The 26,943-nt window shown below is 40.9% G+C and overlaps 1 protein-coding gene across 2 annotated transcripts in view; it reads right to left on the reverse strand.

Annotated features, from left to right (window-relative positions):
• Positions 1 to 26,943, reverse strand: part of macrod1 (mono-ADP ribosylhydrolase 1) — a 134,302-nt gene that overhangs the window by 12,578 nt on the left and 94,781 nt on the right. For both annotated transcript variants that reach the window (XM_084352874.1, XM_084352875.1), the window contains exons 6-7: positions 7,014 to 7,135; positions 2,723 to 2,753 (exon numbers count right to left, since the gene is read on the reverse strand). In XM_084352874.1, the coding sequence (XP_084209000.1) occupies positions 2,723 to 2,753; positions 7,014 to 7,135 (153 nt within the window). The remainder of the gene's footprint in view (positions 1 to 2,722; positions 2,754 to 7,013; positions 7,136 to 26,943) is intronic.

Below are 26,943 nucleotides of genomic sequence, written 5' to 3' on the forward strand. Positions count from 1 at the left end.
TCAACCAGTTAGAAGTTCCTGGTGGTACGTTTAACTGATATTAAAGTCAAAAAGTCTTGTTCATCTGATGAATAAGCATATTTGAAATGAATAAACTTTAAAGCCTCTGCACACTCATGGTCCACCTACACAGGAGCTTCCACTTATTTCCCTGTTCTTGCCTGTGTGGGCGTCTGCAGACTGTGCTTGATTGGCACCTGCCTCACTCCTCTGTCAGCTGTCTCAAAATTACATTTATTACATGATTTCAACAGAAATGTAGCGTAATGCCATCCAGATCAAGTTTAATCAACATAATGAGGAAATGGTTTTAAGGATTGTATTCGGAAAGCTGTGAAATATTCACTGTCAGAGTATTTCACTTGTTTTACCACATTATTCACTCGTGGGCAACTAAAGCATGACTGTTGTTTTTCAGGTTATGTTTGGGCAACTAAAAGCACTTTGTTCATGTGAAGAAAAGATCACAGTCTTGGTTAAATATTTAAAAAAGTGACTTGAGGTGCGATTCAGGTCATGTTTGCTTTTTTAAATATTTAAGCACAACCGTGATCTTTTCCGAACCTCAGCCAAAGTGGTTCAGCGGCTCTTACTGACTCACACGCATGAGGCAGGATGCAAACGTGCTCTCCAGTGTCAAATCCTGCTTTTTGTGCACTCACCATCCATCCTGACCACTTACTACGACTCCTGTGTACAACAAGAACATAACACTTCCTGGAAGGGGAGAAACATGTTGCTACTGAACAAAATCAAGGCAACAACTACCTCTGAAACCCATTTACTATCTTTATAGGTACGCTGAGTGACCTCATGTAATTCCCGGTATTGGTTGTCCGACCTCAACTGCAACAGCGTCTAATCATGAATAATAGTTGGAAACACCCACAATCTCTAATGGTATGTGTCCACAGGATCCATGGCTTCTTCACTTCACATTCATTGTCTATGTGACTGTGCATTGTATTCTGGTAGCGTAGCTTTGTGAGACAGGGCGTCATGTACAGTAGCATCATTCAGGAACCAGTATCAGCATTTTTTAAAAACTTTACCAAGCCCTACTTAGTTCTTGCAAAACATGTCTTCAAAAACAAATTTCAGCTGCCATGTTAGTTCAGTTTGAAATCTCGGAGAACGACCCATGAGCGGAGCTTGTCCACTCAGGTATAGCCAGCATTGACCCTATTCACACAGCAGCCATTTTCCTCTGACGTGGACTCAAGGTCGTAAGCTAGATTGCTGGGATAATGTTACGCTGCTGTGTTGCAGGTTGCAGGTCATATAAACGTAGGAAATATGACAAATTATTATCATTTTATCTCTTAGTTGTTGAGTAGCAACTGATGAATACTTGAAAATGAAAATGAACTAAACTCTGGAGGGAAATCGGGCCATATTTTGAGGTAAAACCACATTTGAAAACCTGTTAGCTAATGTTAGCATTCAGCTACTTCCTAGCTTACATTACCGTTTGATTAAATCCAGTGTGTTTTACTTAAAAATAAGTCCAAGATGTGTGCTGATATTTAAGAACTAATTTATGCCTTTCCTGATACACCTGTTGTCTTACACAAGCTAACGCAAGGGTCACCAGATGTGCTGTTTTACTTTGAAATACAGCCCAATGTATCTCTGGACTTTCACTATCATTGTCCTTTCAGTTGCTGATCAATATGGAAGCAGTGAAATGATAACGATTCGCCAGTTTGCCTTTGTTTATACGCCTTCAATCTGGCAGAAGCAGTACCACAGCTAAATTTCCCGCCCTGAGCGTGATGTCAGATGAAAATGGCCCTGTGTAGCCTGTCTTAATCAAGCCCTCCTGACCAAAAACGCCCCCTGTGGACACGTACCAGAAGGTAGTTTGTTGCATTGTTCGAAAATGACTTCTATAACTGGCTGGCATTACTGTTGGCACCACCTCTCTATCCTTTAATTTTGCAATTCAATTTCGGCAAAGCGTTGCTTGACACAGCGAGGAGGGACAGCTTCATGCTTTATCAGCTGTTGCATAATATAGCAGACTGTGAAATCCATCTTAAGTTTCGACACATTCGTTCCTCCTTCCTCTTTAAAAATGAGCACGGAGGAAGGGACGGATAACCCGCCGAGTCAGTCACAACTTCAGCCTCTTCCGCTCTCTAACAACAGGGGAGAAGTGGCGACAAGCAGCCCTCACACCCAAACCCATCCCGGGGGAGTGTTTAAGCACTGCCCTTAACTCTCTGTCCTGCCAGTGTGAAGGGGGATTACAGTCAATCTGACACAATCTCCGGCCTAATCTATCTTAATCTGCCTGGTCTTAATCCAAGGCCTTAATCTGAGAACCACCTCTGGGCTGCAGGAGATAATGTGACAAGTGGCACCGGGTGGCTCAGCGCTCTGGTTAAACAGAAAGACTGATAGTGGAAACAAGCACGTGATGGAAATCACTGGCTTTATAAACACAAGCACACAGATATACTGCTGTTTTTCACTCTTACTCCAAAGAAAAAAAAATGAAGTATGACTGAAATCATAATCATCAAACACACAACATGTGAAAATGTCACGCATCAGTTCCGGTTTGAGGAGGAGGCACACACACACCACGCATGCATGCACACACACACACATATACACACACACACGAACACAGACACACACACACACACACACACACACACACACACACACACACACACACACACATATACACACACACACGAACACAGACACTGACCGTAGATCCCAGTGGAGATGCACGGGAAAGCCTGCAGAGTAAAGATGACAAACAAAGTGGTTACAGTCTGTTGCTGATCACATAACAGTCTGCTTTCATCTCTCTCTCACACACGCACACGCACACGCACACACACACACACACACACACACACACACCGATGCACAGAAATCACACTCTCTGCTGGATGTTGATGGAGGCTTTCTCCTGATTGTTTTTTATGGCTGCCTTTCTTCTCTCTCTGATTTTCACGTCTATCTAAAGACCGAACTGTCGATCATCAGATACAATGTACAGAGCTATGCTGTACACTGCGCCCCTAACCAGGAGTTATTACAGTAATTATAAACGTGGGTGTGGTAATTGTCACAGAGGAAAAATATCATATCACTGTGAGTTCTTTTATTTTAGTTAAAAATCTATAAAATTGAATTGATTTGTTGGCACTGACAACTTGGCTATCTGGTTACTGTGCAGCCAGAGAAATCGTGGAGTGTGAAGACTAATTGTGTCACATTTTAATAAAGACAACAGCAAATAACAGCCCTTTTCTTTTTTTAATTATTATGTTGAGCTTCATCAGTTTACCACAAACAGGACAGACTTGTAAAATGAGTTGTTTACACGAACAACTTGGCACCTATCCCCAACTCCGATAAGACTAAATTAAATTCCCACTTTCATTAATATAATAATAGACGGATTGATCCTCACCTTCCTTTGAAAGGTCCAATTTGAAAGAAAGTAGATTTTTAGTTGGAAATGAGAATTAAAAATGTTTCTCACAAACTGGACCTTTATGTGTGTATATAAATGTTTAAATCTTTCCTCACATTCATTTTGAAAAGTTTTTCTATGTTTTTATTGGATCATTGTCTATTGATTGGTTAGTGTTTCCTGTGTTGCACTTTTTAATTATTATTTATATTTTTCTTCTTTAAGGGAGGGGAGGTCCATTGTATAATCCTGATGGGTTCCTGCGTTGTACTGACACATCTCTTATTTTTTCATTATCTGGATTAAAATAGAAAATGAATTTGTTGGAGAGGTGCTACAATAAAAAGACACCTGTTTTCTAAGTATGTCTTAGAACAGAAAAGGAAAAATGCAGGGAAAAGGTTAAAATGTCTATTGTTAGATGGCTTTTTTAACCTTTTGCTACAAAAGTGCCATGCATTTTTCTTTTTTTTTCTTTTTAACTTCCTGGGCACTCTAGACTTTCTTTTTTTATGTCATGGAAGTAAAAAAATAATAGAAAAATGCAGGGCACTCTTCTGGCAAAAAGGTTTAAAAAGCCTATAGTTAGCTAGCCTCAAATGAAGGCTTTTTAACCTTTTACTCTGCATTTTCCTTTTTTTTTTCTTAACTTCCTGAGCACTCCAGACTTTAGCCTATGTCTTAGTTCAAAAAGTTTAGATCCTGGCCATGAACTACAACTAGGGAGGCACCGATTGTGAAACTTAAGACTGATACGCATACTGATGTTTGGAATAAAGATTCGTCCAGCAGCTGACACTGAAACCGATGTTTCTTTGTTGTTATTTATTTAGATTTTTCTCATATTCATTCCCCCCTTTGTGCCATGGGAAAAAAAGACGTTTTCATTATATAATAAAAATAAAAAGTAATTTAGCACTTCATTAAACTATATTCAAAAGAGCATAAATTAAATCATAAAAATGTATGGAAAAAAATATCAGCCGATACAGACGTTCAGCCGATATATCAGTGCATCCCTCAGCACGTGGTCCCTGGTATGAATCCTGTTTTATTTGTATCCTTCCGGTGACCTTTTATGTACCGCTCTCAATAATTCCCTGCCAATTTTCTACTCTTGCTATATTGTCTTTTTTTCCGGAAGAGTCCTCAAACGTCCATATGCACTTTGAAAGGATTGTTGGTTGAGTGCTGTTATTATGCATTATTATTATTATTATTATTATTATTATTATTATTTTTATTATTATACTGGCACTTTTTTTCTTCTTTTCATTTCAATTTCTATTATTTTCCAGTTCTGCCAAAGCTAACATGAGGCTTCAGTCTTTTAGTTACCAGTGACAGTCCAACCCCTAACGCTTCAGTACAAACAGTCCCTACTTTTGTCCCTCAAATGCATCTCAGCAAGAGCTAACAGCAAAGTCCAGAGGAACACAGAGAGACCATCTGATTCTGAAAGACTGTAATTTCGGGGGATGAATTCAGACTGCTGAAGCTTCATATTACCTTCAGTTGAACATTAGGGTGCATTAAAACACAGAACAAGGACATGTGAGTATTGTTATAAGACAGAGTTGAAAAAACATGTGAACCTTTCCTTTAATATGAAGCAGGAGCAATAAATGTTCTCCAACATAGCTGTAGGAGAGCAATCAGTGAATTAGAAGGCTACTATCTTTCAGATAAAATTACAAACATCAACATTTAATTACATGTGTGCATCGTTTCCTCGGAGGTGATTTAAAACCTGCTCAGGAAATGAGAACTATCACAATAACAGTGAAATCTGATAACGAGTGAGGTAACTACTGAGTGTAATTACGTAGAATGGTGATTGCTGGAAAAATTGTTTTTTGTTACAAAAACCTAACTCTAACTTTAAATAATGGAGATCCATGTCAGGCAGTTTCACGCCTCACCACTGGTCGAGAAAAGCAGCCAGTATACTTCAAAGTAAATCAAGTCTGGCAGATTCTCAACCTGCTGTCAAACACTGCGGCACCAGCAGATGCCAGGCAGCTCTCTGAGTCTCCAGATCTGCTCGTTTGACCAGATTGTGGAGTTGGCAACTGAAAGTGAGAGCAGACACGACTCCTCAAGACGAAAGGTGAACATAAAACTCCACAGAAATGTAGTTAAATAGAAGTAGAAATAGAGTTAAATTGACCATATAGGTGGGGGAGGACTTTGGATTTGGCGTACGACGACGTCCACAGTGAAACTGTGTCACTATGGACGATGACATTGTTGTTTGTGGCTGGGGACGACGACTGTGTTTCTGAATTTGAAGTATTGCGCCCCTTCAAGTTGCACTAAGGCAGGAGATGCTCATTACCACCCCACTGTAGTCGCTGATGCTCACACCGTCGCTGTGACGGCAGCCTCCAACTGTGTCATCTGGCTGAGAAAACGGCAGGGCATTATGTTAGCAGTTAACGTTTCTGCAAACCACGGACAGGTCCACGGTTGACATTTACAGCAAACGTGACATGTCAACTTCACATTATGTGCGGATTAGCTGACGTTCACATCAGGAGGTGGAGGGGACAGGGCGTGGTGTTATTACAGCCAACAAGGCTGCCAAAGATCACTGAAAAATGTTTCAGTACACCTATTTCATCCATTTCTTTCCCTTTTTGTCGCATCAAAAGCAGTTTTTCTTCTTTTTAGGGAGACCTGTGGACATTTCCTTGCGGCTTTGTTGCAGCCAAAACAGGCTATTATTCACGGGAAGTGGGACCATCTCCATCTGTGATCGTGGTGACCAAAACAGGTATTTTAAGACAAACCATGATGCTCTCCTAACCCTAACCAAGTGGTTTCTGTACCTAAACCTAAGCAGAGAATAGGCACAGCGTTGTGACAAGAGAGAAATACAAAATTAAACCGAAACAGATAAAGAGTTCGATCATAAAGGAATCTCCAGTTTTAACTTTGCAGAAACGTACCCGGCCGACATTTATTCTGGCCTCTACGTCACATATCTTGAAGGTTAGAGGAATAAATAAAAAAATAAAAATATAATACATGTGAATTGTTTGTCATTGATACTGTACATTTCTAAAAGTCTTGTTGTTTTTTGAGTAGTGAAACGACAAACACACTTGTTGTCACAGCCTTTTCTTGTCCTGTACCTCTGACTTTATTTTCATGTTGCTCGGGTGTTTCTCCTTGACTTTAACACCTTGTTCTGTTGTGAAACCGCCTGCCTCGTGTGTCTCATAAAAACCCTCTCGCAACTCAACAATCTTACCTGCAGCTCCTGTTTCACTCGCTCCGTCTATTCTCAGTATCTAGTTTCCTTTGAAAAATCTCTATGTGATGAATCAGCTTGTGTCTTTCGTTCAGGTTTTACGTGTTAACTATATCTTTTGTATCTTTATATCTGTGCATCCTTTCTTTTTGTGTCCCAATCCTCAGTGGTTCTCTCTCTTTTAACCTAATCTCTCTGCTTTCTGCACTCCTTTCCTCCACATCCTTCCTTCTTTCCTTCCTTGCTTCCTTCCTGTTTGTCCTGGCAATCGTCTCCCAGCTTCCATCATCACTTCATCTCTTCCCTCTCCGCTCTCACCACAGAACGTGCAGCGTTTTTGGTGGCAGCAGTCAGGCTGTTCTGGTAGCACGATCTCAAGGCTTTTCTCTCCACATCTCCCACTCCTCCTTGTGCAATCGGCCCCACGGTGTGGATCACATCTTCAGAGACAGAGAGAGAGAGAGAGATGGGAGAGAGATGAGAAGACGAAGCACCTCTTATCACAGTGTGACAGATATAAAGACAGAGAAAAATATAAGTAAAAATATATCTGCAGTTTCATCTCCCCAGTCATATTCCCATTTATTCCAGTCTATTATGGCAGCCTTGTTAAATGTAGTCCCACTTATATCAGGACAAAACATACATCATAAAAGTAGAGCTACAACATTAAGCCATGAGTTGTCACTAACTAGAGAAACTATTTTGGTAATTTATTATTCAGTTTGAGTACTTTTTTAAGAAAAAAAGAGTAAAAATTCTCTGATTCCAGCTTCAATGTGAAGATCTTTGGGTTTTTTTTTTGCTCTTCTATGACAGAAAATTAAATATTAGTGGCTTTTAGAGAAAACGAGACTTTTTAGGATGTAATTTTGGTCTTTTGGAAACATGGATTGACTTGTTTTTTCTCACATTTTGGAGACCGAACAATTAATAATTGAATAGAGAAAGAAATCAACAGATTAATCAAAAATGAAAATAAACATTAGTTCATTAGCAACCTCACATAAAGGTTAAGCTTTTGACATTAAAAGTTAAACACATTTTAAGACTTGAACACTTTTGCAGTAACATCATCTCTCCCTTCACAAACGATGCTGATGCCATCGTGGAGGTCAGCTGGCTTGATGTTTTTTCTGTCATAGCACCTTCTGTGATTAACAAACATCACGTTCACCTGCACCACTTATCTAATTAACACTGAAACTTTCACCTTTGTTCCTGCAAATTAAAAATATCTATCTATCTGTTGATTTCACTGTAATATCTTCGCTGGAACAGATACGTTTTGGGTTGGGAGATTAATGCTGTTTTCAACTCACGTCTGAGTTTTCATAAATTTGAGAGTCAGATTTGTAAACAGATTTCACATCAGCATGCAACATGGAAAGTTGGATTTCTCTGGAAGCTCTAATATCGCCACATTGGAAGTGCCTGAAAATCAAGCAAACATGGACTCCTCACATCAGCCAGTCACTCTTCAGTGCAAATACTGTTATTACCTCTGGAAAGGCGGACGTTTTCACCTGTGTCTATTTGTTCGTCGGATTGTCAGCAGGATTACACGGAAACTGCCGACCGGACTTCCATCAAACTTGGATGGAAGATGGGTCTCTGCCCAGAACAGACCCCATTAACTTTTGGTGCAGATCGAGGAATTCATTTCCCACTTTCTTTAACATTGCACGCTGTCAGTTTTACAGACATTTTTTTTGTTCGTTTCTCGGGAAGAATGCATGGGTCTTGATGAAAATATTAAGGTATTAAAGTGAGTACAAGTTGATGTGGATCTGGTGAGCTTAAATAATGGTTCAGCAGGGGTAGTTTAGTGTGATAGATGGCTGTTGAGTCAGATATTGGATTAGGCTTGATTGAATTAAAGGGGACTGTTGGGCCTTGGCAGAGGTACGCTCTTTTATTTTTTGCTTTGTTTTCTTTTTTACAGCTGGTGGAAGCCCGGAGATCATCGGTGGATGTGGTCGACTGCACCATGCAGTTGTATGAACTGTTTGAATTGCTGTTTTCGGTTTTGGAAGAGATTTTCCATCCATCTTTTTTCCCATAAAATAAATCCTGATCTGCCAACATCAAGAGAAGAGCTGGCTGAGCGTCTCGGCTGAAATGACAGTTTTCCGGTCCTGCGGCTACAGATGAACGCTGCATGTTGGGCTGTGTTGATGGACACTGTATGTGGTGTAGATGTTCCATTTTCTGTTCCATCTTATTAGCTGTTGATTCCTGACAGCAAACTTGATGATGTTTTTCTTTGTGTGTCAAAACTGAAAGCTTGAGAGAGCGGAGCAATGCATCTGTCATTTTATTCAACTAACTTTACTCGAATATCAGGGGAAATATTGGAGCTTTTCTATTCACATGCACTGGGTCAGCTTGACTTAGTTTGACTCGGCACGTCAGCCAGGGATTTGCAGGGCTACCTACCTGAAAGTGCGTCTTAAAATAATGACACGCTTGTCTTAAACAGTGGTCAGTTGAGTGGTTGTAATTACAGTACGCTTCCTCCTCACAGCACTCTCGAAGAATAGCAGCTAAGAAAGCTCTGCTGGTACTTAGTTATTTAAACGCTTTGCTTATGAAACAGCAAAATCAGGATATGCTGGGTTTTCACGAGCAGTAACTTAACACAACTTCTGAAACAGCTGAAAGCAAACGCAATGAAAACAAGTTAAATGCAGCTGTCTGAGAGTAGAAACAGGGGCTCTGGAGAGAAACACTCGGGTAGAAGCCACTAAAGCAGTGAGACCTGAACACACAGAGACTTTTAAAAACATCTTTCTCTCTGGTCTTCTGCACAGAGTCTCACAATCACAACTTGGGCTCGTTTGAAGGGGAGACAGGGGTTGCAGGCCGCAGGTTGGCCTCAGTGACAAGACCTGACTGCAGCCTGCTTGGAGGCACGTTGGCCTCATTCCAGAGATGGTCCGTCCTGGGCGCGGTTCAGCTCAAAAACTGGTAATAGCTACAGGTGAGCCAGTCCTGCTCCCCAGGACACATAAGGGCAAACTTGAACACCAAAACTGCAGACGAGAGCGTGTTAAGTGGAAGTTAGGCCACAATTTTCACAACTCACACATTAAGTTTGACCCCACAACAGACTGGATGCACATTCGTTGACTTTCACTCATCTTTCAGTAAACTGCTCCCAGTTTAATCTCCCATTTACAGTACAGCATTTAATGTTGGATTTTAACAGCGCACCTGGGAAGCTATAAAGGCACTGCTGTGACTGGTTTAGATGCCGCATGCAAATATGTTTTAAAAATATAACTGGGCAGGAAACCCTGAGACACCTGTAAAAGGATGTTGCGGGTGTTTGACGATAAATATGAAGGCAATGGTTTTAACAAAAAACTAAATTTCTGGCCAATTAGCCTGCAAGATACCTGACCAAACAGTATTATAAGGTGCCACTGCTGCCAAAGAGCCGATGACCTCCAATACGGGTGCCAGAGGATGCATCACGAAGCCAAAGTAGTTCTCTCTGCAAGCAGATTTTTATTCATTCAAAGACTGTCTGAAGTACACCACACTTTCAAATATGTTCACAACTGTGAAGTCTTTCACTGTTTCTAATTGCTTTGCACAATATATTTTTCATGTTTTTCCGTCACGAGGCTGCTGGTACACTCGGCTGATTGAAACCGTGTATTTTCTTTGTCAAGTTAATGAATGTGTTTGTGCTTCTCAGGTTTCTGAAAAAAAATACTAATTGATTAAATAGAAGGTGAATGAATTGAAGCATATTGAGCTGAAGGTTAAAGAGAGAAGAAGAAAAACAGAGGAAGGAAACAGAGGAGCTTATAAACAGAAGATGAGCGAGGAACACAGAGCGAGGCATCGTCGAGATGTGTTTAAACCAGCCTCTACACACCTACACCGACACCAGCACACATTCTGATGAGGCTCAGCGGGTTGCACTCAGCGGGAGCACCAACGCTGTGATAAGGCCTAGCTGGACCACTGCCTCACACACACACACACACACACACACACACATTGAAAAACAAAATTCATTTCAACAATACATTTAATCAAGCAATGACGCTTCTGAAAAAGGATCCTGAGAGGTGAAATTATTTCAGTTTCTTCCTCCACAAATCCTCTGTGATATACGTCTGTAGTGTTGCCAGATTCGACTGACATCAAACAGCAAAATCGGAGCCCCGTACCTGTAAGTCACAGGAAATATATAAATATGTGTCATGTCTGTTGCAGCACTGGGTTGTTTTTTATTACCTCCACGAGCTGCACAGTAACAACTGTTCACTGTGTTGGAGGGCGGGCCAAAAAACAATAACTAAAATCCTGTTTGTTGTTAGACGCTGGCATGTGTCCATTTCACCTCACGTAGTATTGTTGCCTGAAGTCTCTCCATCTGCTCCGCTCTTCTGGGATAGATTTATCTATTTTTTAATCCCAAAAAATACGAGCTGAATGATTAATTAGATTAAGATGGACATGAAAACACACTCTCTCTCTCTCTCTCCCTCTCACACACACACACTAAAACACACACAGAGTTAACAAGCCGCAGACTCCGCAGCACAGAAGAAGCCCAGAAGAAGCTCTTTAATCCAACCCTCGGAGGACAGGAGGCCATTAGGCAGAAAGATTTAACACAGTGTTTGGGACTTCTTGAAACATGATCCAGTGATCTTATTTCAAAACTTTAAATACATAACAGAAGCATGAAATGTGTTCTTGCGTCAGCTTTCCCGATGCTCTTTGCAGGCCCGTCTGTTGTTGGAAATTGTTGTAGCTGTATTAATTGACAAGGAAATTCGGCCACCTGACCACAATCAATGGAAGATATTTAGTTAGCGATGCAGGTTCGCTCATTACGCCCAGGCGGCATCTGGCTGCCAAAAAAGCATTTGAGATACAAAGCTGAGAGCGAGGAACCTCTTGGGAGAGGGAAAGTCTACGTTGATTAAAATGTCATCTTCAATCCAAAACCACTTTCTGTGAAATGTTCTAGAAGATAGTGGTTGCATCATCTTGATAAGATGTAATGCAGGTTTTACTCATAACTTTCTTTGATACATTTCCCGCTGAGCAAAGACTAAAAGACCTCAATTTAATGTATTTTGAGAAACGTTCAAAAGGTCCGCTGAAGAGCTGGGATGAAAGTTTTTGCAATGTCTTTTTAACATCTTGAAAAAAAAAGGTTTTTTTGATGTGATTTACGACATCTCTCAATGCAAAAAAAGTACCATTAGCTTCATTTAATACTGTGTTTTGGTCATCAAACATTCAGGGCTGGACGACCAAAACGTGGCATTCATTAAAACTGAATCTAGTGAAGGCGGTTTGTTTGCTTGAGAGTGACTGAGCCAAATGATCACATTCTGTTTTATTGATGTTTTAACATAGTGTCCCATATTATTTGGCAGTTTATTGGACAAATTTAATTATTACTATTGATGAAATGAAATCATGTAGTTCCCTGGTAGCTCACCTGGCCCAAAAAGTTCATATCCACCCTGTGGCATTTTTCTTTTGCATTGAAAAGATGTCTGAAATGACGTCGTAACAACTTTCATTTTGTTAACGTTAAAATATGTTACAAAAAGACGTTACAAGGACTTTGAATGCGGCTCTGCGGTGGACATGTTTAGCTCAGTAGGACTGAGAAGTATTTATATCAGCACCTGTTTCATTATAGAAGATTATTGTAATATTTGACAATTGTCACTTTTTTAAATACAATTAATGAACTCAACCGTGAAAAACCTTGAAGTACCAATGTGACATCAGATCTTATGAAGCTGTTTGAATACGATTAATAAGACTCAATTAAAGAAAAGAATTGATGCCACTAATAATATTATAAAGGGTCACAAAAGGATCAATTACATATGTAGCATACTGTGTTATCATTGAGAGGGGCTACCTGTGAGCTTGAAGATATTGTCCTTGGTTTTGTTACAGTACACATTTGTTCACGTTAACACTCTGCTGTGTACACACATATATTTCAATCATTTCTGTGGATGACACCTGTGTCAAAATCAGAACAGGGGAAGTGGAAGCCTTCACAGAGCAGAAAAAAATGCTGTGGACAGTAAAATCAAGGTCACGTTGGAAGATGTCAGAGGAGACGGTCTGCTCTTCTTGGACTGTGCAGTACACATAGAGAAATACAGAAAACCTTCACACACAGATCAATACTTGCTGTTAGACTCTCATCACCCACCGGAGCACAAGCTGGGGGTCATCAGAACCCTAAACCTTCGGGCTGAGACCGAGCCCACAAAGAAACAGGGGAAGGAGAAGGAACAGAAGCACATCAGGGGAGCACTTAAAACATGTGGCTACCCAAATGGACCTTTGTAAAAACCTCTTAAAGATCCAGAGCAGACAGAGAGGAGGAGACGGAAAAACGTAACAACATCGTCGAAACTCAGGAGGATCTTGAATAAACATCATATCCCGGTTCACTTAGCAACACGCTGAGGCATAAACTTGCCCATCCTAAGGACAGAGCACCCAGGCATAAGCAGAGTAATGTAGTTTACGCTGTTCAATGCAGCCATGACTGCACAGATTTGTACATTGGGGAGACAAAACAACCTCTCCATCAACGAATGGCACAACACAGGAAGGCCAACTCCTCAGGTCTCGGCTGTCCACTTACATCTGAAGGAGACAAATCATCCCTTTGGGGACGACAATTTAGACATGCTGGCCAGAGAAGAAAGATGGTTTGAAAGAGGTGTAAAGGAATCCATCTATGTCAAACTGGACAACCTTCTTTGAACAGAGGTGGCCTACGACATTACTTATCACCCAGCCAAAATGCTGTACTGAGTTCCCTCCCCGGACAGCTTAACAACCATTCACACCTGGGCTCACCTAGCCCTAGCAACCCACATGAAGGCCGGTTGGGTCAAGTCAAGTCGAGTGGCCCCAACGACTCTGAAACTCAGAGCTCACACGTGTCCTTAACGACTCTGTAAGGACACTCCCACGCAGTTTAAAAGCCTGCAGCTGCCCTCCAGTTAGTTAGAAGAGAAGAAGCCTCTTGGATGAGAGGTGAAACGTCTTCAAGAAACTGACACACGTGCAGTTGCCTACGATACAGCACTTAGAATTACCATGAACTGGATGACCGAGAACCTTCATCAACATTTCTGTAGGCTGGTATTTCTCTACAAGATAAAAGGACATTTTTATGTTTTGTATTTAAAGAGGTTAAGGAGAGTTTATGGATACCCTTCCACCAATAAAAGCCAGTACAGTTCTGTTTTTCCCCTTTAAATATAGATCTAAAAAAGTCTTCAAGAAAAATATGCTCACAGTAATTCTCTGTTCTTATGCACATCAAAACATTTGGTTATCTAAACCGCATTAACTGTTGATTTGTTGGCAGGGTTTGTGGTCAGTGGTACACACACACTCTTAAGGCATATACTAAATATCTGCATCTAGAATTTTTTCATGATGGTAATGAAAGGGACACTGTTGGTATTTTTAAATACCCAGGGACACTGTATTTTCTGCCCCTTATACATAAAGAATACGAATGAATGAACCATAATGGTTTTCTATTCATGTGTATTTACATCTGGTGTATCGTAGCTCTTTGTACATAGTCTCTTATGACATGCATCCAGTCTTTGTCATTTAGCATTACATATTTATATTTCATTCTGTGATATTACTCCTGTTTTTTATTTTTATTTTCTTGAGACTTGCCTTGAGACTCGACTCGGACTTGAGACTCTGGACTCGTGAACAATCTTTATTTTTTGGCGCATCAACATGAAGAAAATGTCTGATGAGCTGAACATCAGCACTATGGCGACGAGCACAACTGCTGCTGCTGCTCTCCTGTTTGTCATTAGCTCTGCCTATAGCAACTACACACAAAGTGCACACAAAAGAAACGCCTAATGCAACAGAATGAATATAAAGGATGCTGGATCGACCACATCAAACTTAATCAGGTACCTGAAAACACACCCGAATAGGTCAGTCGCTTGGTAATGTGAAAGTTAACCTCAGCGCCTATGGACGGTTAGCAAACATGTGTAGCTCAGCATCAACAGCAAGTTGTATACAGTTTTTAATTTTAACGGAAAGCTATCATTGTGTATTTTTTTGTCACATTGCATTGCAATAGCCTGTTTAAAGTGATCATATACCAAACAACTAATCAGTGCTGATAATACTCTATGCTAATAGATAGAGGAGTGATGATAATACAGTACATGCTTTGAATTCATCAGATATAACTACGCTGTGTTCTGAGCGGAGCGGATGTCATGCTGCAGATGATAGAACGCTCATTAAAACCATAAGAGACTTGAGAATTGACTGGGACTTGCAAAAAAATCACTTGTGAGCATCTCTGATTCATTGCCATGAGTGCTGTTTGTGATTACGCTGATGATGCTTCTCGCTTCAAAGCGTTTTTTTGTTTTTTTTTATTCTTGTCACTGCCGTGCACCCAATATGTTTTTTAAAGTTTTGGAGCAGTGCGCAAACATTTCTATTTCATTGTATTTAGAAGATTACTCATTTGTTTTTTACGTGACTTGTTCCTGCACAAGTATTTTCCTCTCTCCTGCTCTTCTGAGGCAAGCAGCACTTTCAGCAGAATATACTCTTCTTTGCATTCATTAAATAGGAGACGAGGAGCTTTACAGCAATGGCAACTTATCAAAAAACTGTGCTGTCATGTCTCTGTGTTCCCCTAAGACCAGCAGCATGTTGATGAAAGTCTGCGAACTGCGAACAGTGGAGCTCAGAGATCTGGACTGAAAGAAGCTGCTGCGAATTACATGACAGTCCTTCATTAAGCTGCTCGCTGATGAAGGAGAGTGTGGTATTTCTTTATTGCATATATTATCAAAGGTTTAAATGCTATATCACTTCTTTCATATCACATCAAACCAGTAGCACATGCACTAACAGCAGAACCTTTTAATGAGAGCTACTCCTTAATGATTGGTAGAGAATTTTCCTTCATGAATTGTCCTAATTCATTGTATATTCAGTTCATGTGGTTTTTAAGGCTATATTAAAGCAACAACAGGCTCTGTGTAAGAACAAAAGCGCGAGTGTTAATGTTTTTTGTGTGAGCTTCTCAGCAGTAATGATCATTCTGAAGGTGTCGTGGGGCAAATTCAGACAAATATCTGTAATCTGTGATGGGAGGATCACACTTATAACTCTGATGACTCCGTCCCTCCCACCGACTCGCCTCTCCACAGTCCACATTTGTTCTGAATGTAACATGAGTCTCTATGCAGATGCTCATTCCAGCTCAAGTGTTAATCCTCCTCCACAAGACACTGTTTTCAGGCTCGGCAAAGTGCTCCAGCGGCAGGCATATTAGATGTTAAGTGCCAAACATCAGCCAGCTGCATTTTCTTTTACTGTTGCACCAACAATAATGTACCCTGCTATACTTTGTCTATGTGAACCAACAAAGAGAGAGAGTGCAAAGCAAGTTCAACAATTTAATTTTGTTTATCCACATTTCATTTAATGGTGCATCTTCCTCAAACAGTGAAGACAAAGTGACCACTGTAAACAGAAACAGCTTTAAAGGGTAACTCTCTAAAGCGTTTGTGGCTCCGGAGGAAGCTGCATGTCATCTGATAAAACACCTCCAGTGATGTCACTCAGTGGCTATGTTGCATTGTGGGTTAATGTAATCACCAGGTTTTGAAAAAAGATGAAGATGAAGTGGAATAAAAAAGGTGATATCTCTGGTTCTTCTGTATTGATTTTGACCAAATAATCATATGTCATAATGTCATAATGAGCCAGACGGTGCTCGACCGGTGGACTGCTTTTCAAAACCTGGTGCCTACATTACCCACAATGCAAAGTAGACACCAAGTGACATCACCAGAGGCAAAACCTGAAAACACAGGATGTGAAAAATTGGTGGAGTTACCCTTTAAGGCACACCACAGGTAAGTAATTAGCCATATTTATTACATGACTTTTGAATTAATTCACTGTAACGTATTTATTTGTATATGTGTTGAATGATTTCATATTTAAGGGCTATGAGCGAATGTGGTTGAAATCTTTATCACAGCATATTCTGAATTTCCAAAGATAAAACATTTCATTTTACAAGGCTGCAGATTTCATTGTAAGTAGGTGGTAATTACCAAGAAACAAATTTCTTTGAAATTACCCCCCAGATTCCACAATAATTACCTCACAATTTATTGAAATGTAACCTCTAGTAAACCTCTCAATTAAAAAAGATTTCAAAGAAACTTCCAACTGGTTTTTCTTTAACCTCTGCCAGTTAAGCCAGTTTAATTTAATTTCTGTCTAACTTCCTCTCAGCTGGTCACAGAAACTGTTGTAGCAGCTTAACTTCAAATTTCAAATGTTGCTTGGTAAATACCAGCCACACACCGTGACATTTCCGGACCTGTAAAATGATTGTGTTGAAGTGTTACTCCAAGTCCACTTATGACGTTATATGCACATGTATGCAAAACCACATATTAAATAATGACACTGATGTTCCCAACGATGACCTGTCTTCCACTGTTGGGAACTGCATTAATTCGTCAAACTAAAAACTATGACTGCAACTACCAATTACTTTCATGTGCAGATTGTTTCCTCAATAATTGATTCATCATTTGGTTTTAAAAAATGTGAGAAATGTCCATTTTGATTTACCAGATTCCAAGGTCACATCCGCAAACTGCATGGTTTGTCCGACAGAAATATTTGTTTAATAGAAAATCATCAAAATCCAAGAAAAAAGGGAACATCTGAACAATTTTGCACACAAAAATGTCATCGCACTGAAAGCTTGTTTATTTCTGCTATGACAGTATTCTTCCTTTGAGTCCTCGAATCTTTGAATTTGGAGCTGTGAATTTCTGGCATTTTCTCTTGATAATTGTCACAAACAATGAATTCATTATCAATTTAAATAGTCTCCTCTTATTTTCTGTTGATGGAATAACTGATTGACTATTTGTTTTTGCTCAGTGAATTTTTTAAATTTTGTTTGGTTTCAGTCGTTTTCCAACGTAATTGCGATTCATTTCAAAACATTCTTAAACCTTGAAAACAAAAACTAAAATTGCACTCAAACATACTGAAATCGCTTTGACCTCACGTTTTTGTTCGGAGACAAATATATTTCTCGCACAACAGAAAGTAAATGCTTTTGTGAAAAACAAAGAGCCTCAAATGAGCCATCGTGAATCACAAGGTGTTCCTGCACAATAGGATGAATAAATGGCGGCAACCTCTTTTCTGAATCCATAGTATTTACACACAACCTATACAACTTGGTTTGTGGGGCTACAATGTGCAAAGCCACGCCTTCAGCAAAGGTGACAGGCTCAGGCAATTCAAAAGAAATCAGAAAACTGAGATAGGACTGTACGTCGGCGAGCGGAACAGCTTTTCATTCATTATCACGATAATGAAAATTCATCGCAATCAACTTATTGTGAGTGTTTTTTTATTCGTCTCACTGAATTGATGGAAAAATGACATGTATTAAAAGACTTAAAGTCACTGTTAGAGGCAAATCTTTATTTTTCGTTCTCTGAGTGTACCTTTCAATACCTTACAGCGTAATGCTGTATTTCGTACAACACTGAAGCTGCTGAGAGAACATTGGAAAACCCAACATTACACTGTCACACTGGGGGGAAAGAAAAAAACACTGGTTTAAAAGTGCCAATTTGAGAGCTTCCAAGAACTGGCTATAGGGTGAATCACTATTGTGAATCATCACTTGCTGAGCAGCAAGAATTGTATTTATAGGGTACGAGGACGCTGCGGACGACTCTTTAAATAGCGGCAGAGGCAGATCAGAACACGCGAATTAGTTAAAACACACACATATGAGATGAAACAACCCGGCACGCATGACTGAACAACAAAGAACAGAACAGTACAAACACGCAGGAGTACAGTGTAATCACAACATAACGGTTTGGCACATATTTGTTCTCCACGTGTGCGACTGTTTATATTCGGCGTGCGTGTGTTTACCCTCCACTCAGTCTGAAGTGGCTCGTAGTGAGCATGTGCGCTCACAGAGTCGTTCAGCCATGCCAGTGCATCGGTGGAGCACTCAGCGGTGGCCAGGTTCACAACTCGGCCGTGCGTGTCCCTGTGTGTGTGTGTGTGTGTGTGTGTGTGTGTGTGTGTAGTACAGTGTGTGTCGAGCTGGTTCAGTTCGACAATGGGTCACTTGGTGGTCATTCATCTGCGTGTCATCTGCGAAATGTCACGGCATTGCTGCTTTTCGAATTCACACACGAGTATGAGAGCTGTTTTCATTCAAACCGAACTGTAATCTATGCCTGTAATCTGCCCTCCTTCTTTCTTTGCCACTGTCGCTGCTTTCCCTCCGTCTCTGTTTCTCTCCACGTCCTTTGTCTTCACTCATCTCTCTTCCTCCCTCCTTCAACATTACCTCATCCACTCATCCCACCTCTCCTCTCACCCCCATTACTTTCTCCTCCATCCCTCCGTCACCTGTTTTCTATTCCTCCCTCCCTCCATTAGTTATTCCTCTCACCCCCTCTCTTCCCTTTCTCTCCTCTCTCTCTCTCCGTCACCTGAGGTAGACAGTTCTGTCAGGAGTCGGCCTTATTTACCGCCTCTCTTCGCTCCTGTTTACATTATCGATCGGCAGGGTTGCTTTAGTTCCACCATACATCAACACCGGCCCCCTCTCCTCCTCCTCCCCCTCCCCACCCCAGTGTTACGGCTGCTGGCTCGCATTACCCTGAAACACAGAGGGAGACGGAGCGAGGGAGGGGGGAAGGAGAAGGCAGGGGAGCTTGATAGGGAGATGGAAAGCTAGCGGAGCATGTTCGAATGTGTGAGGGATTTATGTGTGAAGGAGAGAGAGTGTGTTGGGTAGTGTGTTATGGAGCGTGTGTGAGTAAGTGTGTGAGGAGCAGCGTTAAAGGAGAGGAAGTGGAAGTGTGGCTGACAGTAAGAACGTGTGCGTGTGTGTTTGTGTCCATTATGTATGTTTAAAATGCTGTAAACGTAAACATTCGCACTGTGCGTTTACAGGAGACTGATGTTAATGTCGGTCATGCAAACAAATGAGGGATTTTGGGTCCTCTTTCAGTGAATTTAAAGTGCACACAGTGTGCACTACATGGCCAGAAGTATGTGGACACTCATATGTGATTGTTGAACATGTCATTCCAAAAAATGAGCATCAATATGCTGCTGTAACACTCTTGTAGGAAGGTTTTTTACCTTCCTAACTCAGGAAACAATGTCTTTAATTGGAAAGCTTCCCCAAACTGTTATAAAATATAAAAAACATCAGCAGAAAACATCTGGAGTAGAGATCTGTAATGAGGTGCAGAAAAGATGGCATTGTTTGGCCCCTTAAGTCAGCTTTCCGTCTAAATGTGGCACAAATTTGAACCAAATTCCTGGAAAATTGAAGCATTTCCATCCATTACTGTTATCCAAATAAACAGCTGGTGATGCTAACTGTCTAGTTGGGTGCTATTAAAGATAGAGAACTGTCTTTCTCCAGAATTGCCTTTCACAGGAAAAAAGATGATATAATTAAAATAATTGTCTCCTGATCGTTAGCCTAGGTCACATACTTCATGTACTGTACGGATTCATTCACCAAGTCTGTTTATCTATGAGCCAATTCTTCCATTTGTATCAGTATGAATGCTGGCTAGCTGCCACATCACTAACATATGAAGATGAATATGTTTATGTTTGAAAAATATTGTCTTTATATATTGCTAAACCACAAAATACACTTGTGAATCTGTGACATGAATTAATATCGAGACTTATTTGGTTTCACAATCTCTCACTTACAGTTGATACAGGTCTAACGTTACGGTGCAAAGACCTTCAACAGCTTGTATTCAGAGAAATCGAAAACCATCTCATATAAATTACAGCAGATGCGTCAACGTGTGGCCTTTTCCTGTCTTTCAGTTTCTGCCCCTGTTTGATGATTAATGGGGGAGAAATTTAACAGACCAGTTCGCTCGTGCTGATTTTGCACAGAACAGGAACAAATGTTTTCTACCAACAAGCAGGTTTTTTTCACGCTTTCTCCCTTACAGCAGCTATCACTGTGCAAAATATAAGCATGTAATGGCCACATTTTATCATCCTGCTGGAGGTTAAATATTTCCAAATTGTCGTTACATGAACGCACACATTTTGAGTGCGTGGACCATGTTGGTTTATGATATGCAAAAAAGACATTTAAAACTGCCTGCAGATGAACTGCGGTTTGAAATATGAATTAATGTGTGTCATTACTCCGGCTGAACAGTTCAGTGACGTATTGTGTCTTTGCTTCTGTGGGTGTGAAAAGGTCGATCTTCCACACAGAGGAGGGATTCATGACCTATTGTTACACAGATGTGAGGCCTTTTGATTTTCACCCTGCGGACCGTGTTTCCAAACGGTGTGAACAACAAGCTTCATGGGATGGTAATAAGATATTCTGCATAATGATTTGCTTGTAGCCTGCAGTCATGTAAACTGTTTTCTCACTGGATGTCCATTTTTGTCTCCTTTTCTTCCTTCCTTTTTGTCTTGTTTAAGGCAACAGTTCTTTAACTCCTCAACCAAGTTTGGACGTTATATTGATTTCTGACTTATTTAATGAAGGAATCACTTTGTACATCACAGCTAGCGCCGCTTTTTACACTGAACTGTTACTGTATATCTCTGAGTGCAATGTTTGTACTGCATGATGCTTCAAATGTCTCTTGTACCTCTGTCTCTTTCAATATTATCTCAGAAATAAAAAATACATGCACCAGTGACATTTCTGATTATCATCGTGGCCTCCGTTTATACTGAATAAACATGCATATCAGTCTCGTAGTCAAGACCATGACCAGAGTGTGTTGAGACTGAGACAAGACCAAGACGTTGAGGGGTTCAAGACATAGACCTGTGCAAGTCCCACACTGCATGACACACAAATGTGAAACCTGCAAACCATGGGCACTCATGAAATTGATCTGAAAGATCCACATTCACATGAAAACACCCACAGAAGACAAATGAAAATTCACCTCTTTTACTGCCATGTATATTGGAGCCCGACCGATAAATTGGTTGGTCAATATTTTATATTTTTATACTTTTTGGTTTTACAGAACATGATGCCGAAAAAGATGATATATTACTCTTGAACTCCGAGGGAACTTCACTGTTTCAGTGCACCGATGTCATTTTCGAATATAACGTTTATTGTTAAACTGTAAAATATCCTCTGTTACATATCTTTGTCACAAAGTGGCAGATTTGAGGGATTATTACAAAAATTATGTATATATCGTCCGATATATCACTATAAGAATGCTTTGCTCCCTAATATCGGCATCGGTTGGGCTCTAATATATATATACAACACAAGACAATTTATTGTGTGTTAGGTTTTCTACTTGACTCTTGTCTTGTCTCATATAAACCATCATTAAGTACAGAAGGTTATAAAACAAGTACAAAATACACTGACATCCCTGCAGTTGTGATCTCGACTGCTCTTGAAACAAAATCCAGAGCCCTCTGTAAGTAAAAACGTGGCCGAGTCCGAGACCGCCAAAAAGTGGTCTTGAGACCCGTCTTGAGTACTTCAACATATGCATATAAATCATCATACTGTACATAAATTAATTCATATACGTCAACATGTGCTCAGACCTTGTACTGAGGTGAAATCAGTAACACTGCAATGCAAAAAAAACCTCCAAAGTCCATTCATTATCATCAATGTACTCAAAGTATTACAAGTTCAAGGACTCACTAAGGAGACAGACACTAGAGTTATTATATCACCCATCCTAATTATGCATTATAACTAATGCATTAATCTGAGCTCGCTTTCAGTGTTGCAGCTGGTTGAAGCAGAGCTGGTATAGCTGTCAGATAAATGTAAAGGAGTAAAAAACTATAATTTTTCTCTTTGAAACGTAGCGAGGTAGAACTTAAAAGTTCAAACCATCAGAAGATGTACATACAAAACTGCACTTGCGCTCAGTATTTAATTAAACATACATTGTTGCCTTCCACCACAGGCTTGTATATATGTGAAGTTTGATTTATGTTTCTAATAATGGAGATATTTAAAATGGTCCACGTGGATCTATCTCTCCTTTATCACTGAAGCCACCCTGATTAAAATTTTTGCATAAAAATCTAATAAATGTTTGTATAAGAAATATAATTTAAAGTTAGTTGGAGAGTCTCCAAGAGCTTCTCCCTTTAAGTTTTCTTTCTTTCTTAACTACAAGACTTTTCTTCTTTTATTTCAGCTGTCGTCTTTTCGACAGCCCCTCTTCCTCTGTGGTTTTATACCGTTTTCCACCTGAGAATCCTGCCAAGCCATCAAATCTGAATAAGCAGGTAAGGAGCTTTTTTTCATCAACGTGCAAAAAAACACAAATCAGTCTGACCCAATTATAACAAAAAAGGCTCGTTTCTAACAGACGGCATTAGGAAACTTTTAGAAAAACATACTGCCACGCTTGTTTTATTAACACCCCATCACACTGTATGATCTTGTTACAAAAACAACAAGAAACATGAAAAAACAAAACGGAGGGAATGAAAGTGAAAAAGGTAAAAATAACAGCGCAGACAGGAAGACGAGGAAAGGAAAGAGAAACGGGGTTAAGCAGAGTAAATTTGTACTGAGTGCAGCTCAGACTACATTATCACACACCTGATTTGCCTTGCACGTCCATCCTGCAAAGAGGCAGTGAGAGACTGTGTGTGTGTGTGTGTGTGTGTGGGCCCACTCGCTCTCATAAGTAGGCGTCACACTGGCAGCAGCCTTAAAAGAACTTGACTGAGTGCCATCCGGTGACACCCGCCCCAGCTTTTCTTTTTGTCTGCCTTTTTCCAGCCTTTCTTCTCCCTGCTTATTGTCATTAGAGCCCTCTCTTTGGCAGCGTCCCCACCCTCCCCTCCTCCGCCTCCCTCTCCTCTCCTCTCCCCCCACGGCCTCTCACCATTCTTACCTGGGAGGCCACGAGTCGCTGCTCCTGCTTTTCATACTCAACGGCCATCCAATCCGTCGGTCCATCCTCTCCCCTCCCCTTTTCTCTCCCTCTCTCTTCTCATACCTCCATCTGTCCCTCGCCTTTCTTTATCTGCCTTTAAAGCGGGAGGCAGGGAAAAAAAAGGCTAGCTGGTCCTTTGTGTGTTCGGCCTCAGTTTGTGCTCAGCCAAGCGGACACAGCTCTTAAATCCAGGCCCTGGCTTTGGCACAAAAGGAAGGCTCAGGTCTTGTAAAGGCCCCTAAGGCTTGCCCTATCTCTTTCCACCTTTCTCTGAAAAAGACAGAGGGGCAGTTATTCTAAACAGGCGGAGACGAGTGGACGGAGAAGGAGGGAACAAGACGCCGATGGTAAAAGGAGCGGACATATTTCTCTACATCAGAGAGCCGCGGCAAAGACGTTCTTTACTCCCTCTCACTCTCCAACTCTTTTCCCTGAGCCAAGCAACACTTAAGCTGTTTCTTTTTTTGTTTCCCTTTTCCTCCTTCGAGGCGAATGAATTAACTGAATGAATTAACACCATGGCTGCTGCTGCTGTGATCATCATCATCACGCTCCTCCTCATCAGTAGCAGCAGCTTTGACGAAGCTTTCTAACACCTAGACGGATCGCACTGCTGACGCCGAGGCAGGAAGAAGCAAAGATGTCAACAACCTTGTCAAAAAAAAAAGAAAAATGGAGAGGAAAAGAAAAAAAACCTCCCCAACTTGCAAGGTATCACAGACTGAGTGGTACAGTCTTTAGCCCAGAGCCTTGTCAAGTCTCTTGGCACTACTAAAGAAACCTCACCGCTGATGATGATAGGAACAGAGGGGGAGGGAGGGAGGTGAGACGGGGAGGGAGAAGAAAGGCGGGAAGAAGATGGGAGCAAGAGACAAGGGAGAAAGACAAAGAAGAAGAAGAAGAAGAGGGTGAGAGGGGAGGAGGGTGTTGGAGTGAGGAAGAGAAAAGAGAAAGGGGGTGAAAAGAGGTAGAAAGGTGTGGACAAGGATGAGAGGAAGAGGAGGAAACAAGGTGTTTAAGTTGTTAATCGCGACGGGCAGAAACACCGCGTCTTCAGAAACGCAGAAAGAGAGCGACAGGGTGACAGGAGAGGCAGAGAGATGGAGGTCTTGGAGGAGAGGAAGAGGGGGAGTCCGGGAGAGCTGCAGTGAGGATTTTAATTAGCGGTAATTGGCCACCGAGGGAAAAGAAACCGGGAGATGGGGAGGCAGGGACGGGAAGAGAGGGGAGCATAACAGCCAGTTTTTGACAGAGTGATATCTCTCTTCCTTTGTACCTCTCTATTTCCTTCAGCACTTTTCTGTCTGGGCCTTTCCATCTCCATCTTGTTTTCCCTCCATCTTTTTTCCACCTCCAACTGCGTTAGTCCCGCTTTCCCCAAACAGTTTCCTTCACTCACCACCAACTTCCACCAAAATCCAAGATGACAGAAAGCAATGCGTGCAATTATGATGAAAAGCTTTGCGCACTTTACTAAGTTGCAGGACTTAGGGTTTATTCAAAATTTGCGTTTGGCAGCTTTTATACATCCTTAAAACTGAAAACAGCTCCACGAAGTCTTACAATAATAAGTCAACATTAACTGACAAGGGCCACAAACTCCTGTCTACTGGTGGAAAGTCCGTCACTTAACCCGATCATCCATCACGACCACTTTAATGTGGAGACTTTGTCACTCTTTATACAACATCACCTGAATTTCTGGCAGAACGCCCTGAACTCAAACTTCTCGCAAGTGCGATCAAAGACCACCTTTACAAAGTCTTACAAACACCACAGGCCCAAAAATGACGAGACAGAAAGTTAACGACTAGCTGGTGAACAGCAGCACTTAAGAAGCTAACGAGATGTTTCCTTCAAGATATTGGCAGAGGTCAAAAATAGAGCTAAACCCAGGATCAACATCTTATGTGATCACAGCAGCCACAACACCTATTCAGACTCGAGACTCAGTAATCAGCACCACATTGTTGCATGAGTAGTCATGGGTGGGAGCACACCAATCTTCAAACTCAGGCTTCAGGCTCACAAGGTGGAGACATTACCAGCAGACATGTGAATAAAGGACTGTCGTGTTAATTTCTTGAGAACAGAGGACTGAACACAGGTGAGAGTAGTCGTTTCTTTATTCAAACACACTGTGGTTTGCTCTTATACATGCACGCAACCTGAACTCACACTCACACCTGTAGTTCATACTTCACCACTCTTGTCACAATTACCTTTTGTGGCTCCAAGCCAAGAATAAGGCAAAGGGGGCTGGGAACATAAGAAACACGGAAACAACTTCGCTCAGGAATATCTCCTGACCCCTGTCCATAGTGGAACCAAGGTTATGTGTCCATAATAGCATTCAAGGCCTAATAGGTGATGTAAAGAAAGTCACATGTGCAGTGTTTTCCCTCCACACTCCTCCCGATGTGATCCAACCATCAATAATCACAGGTTTAAAGTACTGATCTTAAAGGAAAACTCCAGCCATTTATTATTTGGTAATAACCAGACCCAAACAGAATCAGCACAGTTTTATTTATTAATTTTTATTTTTTCCCAGAATGAAAATTTGCAGAATTCAGCTCAATGTTTCTTTACTTGAAAAGTGATAGACAATGTTCATAAATAACCAAACTTAATCTATTAAAACAACCTAAAATTATCTCAAGCAGGTTTAGATAAATATCTAGTACTTAGTTCCTCAGCAGTAAAACCAATTTCTGACATATTGTCACGCTGCAGCACAAACTTTGATCTCCGACTGAAAATTACACACGACTGTCCCACACATGCACAACGGGGTGAAGATGTCTCAATGTTCTGGGTTTTACAAGCACCGACTCTATTCATTTGAAAAGCTGCAGAGTTGGTAAGGTTGAGGTTGAGGCTAAGGCAGGTTGACAACAAGGAAACAGTTTAGCTAAAATAGCTTTGCCTTTCAAAGTGAAGCTTTCAAAAGAGCTCTCCACCATTACAGGAGAAAACAGAGTGCAGCAGGTCAAAAGATAAACCAAGATGTTGCTCTGTAAACTATAATGGATGTTCACATTTGTCAGTTTGGGTGATGATCTAATCTTTTTCTTCACCTTTCATTCATCTTGACAAATGACAAATGCCTGACCTGGGGTTTTTGTTTTTATCTGCAGTCATCCAACTGTTTGCTTAATTGCTTCATTGGACCTATTTCTAATGTCGGGATT

Source organism: Pagrus pagrus (assembly GCF_965226575.1).
Source record: "Pagrus pagrus genome assembly, chromosome: 5".
Taxonomy (NCBI): Eukaryota; Metazoa; Chordata; class Actinopteri; order Spariformes; family Sparidae; genus Pagrus; species Pagrus pagrus.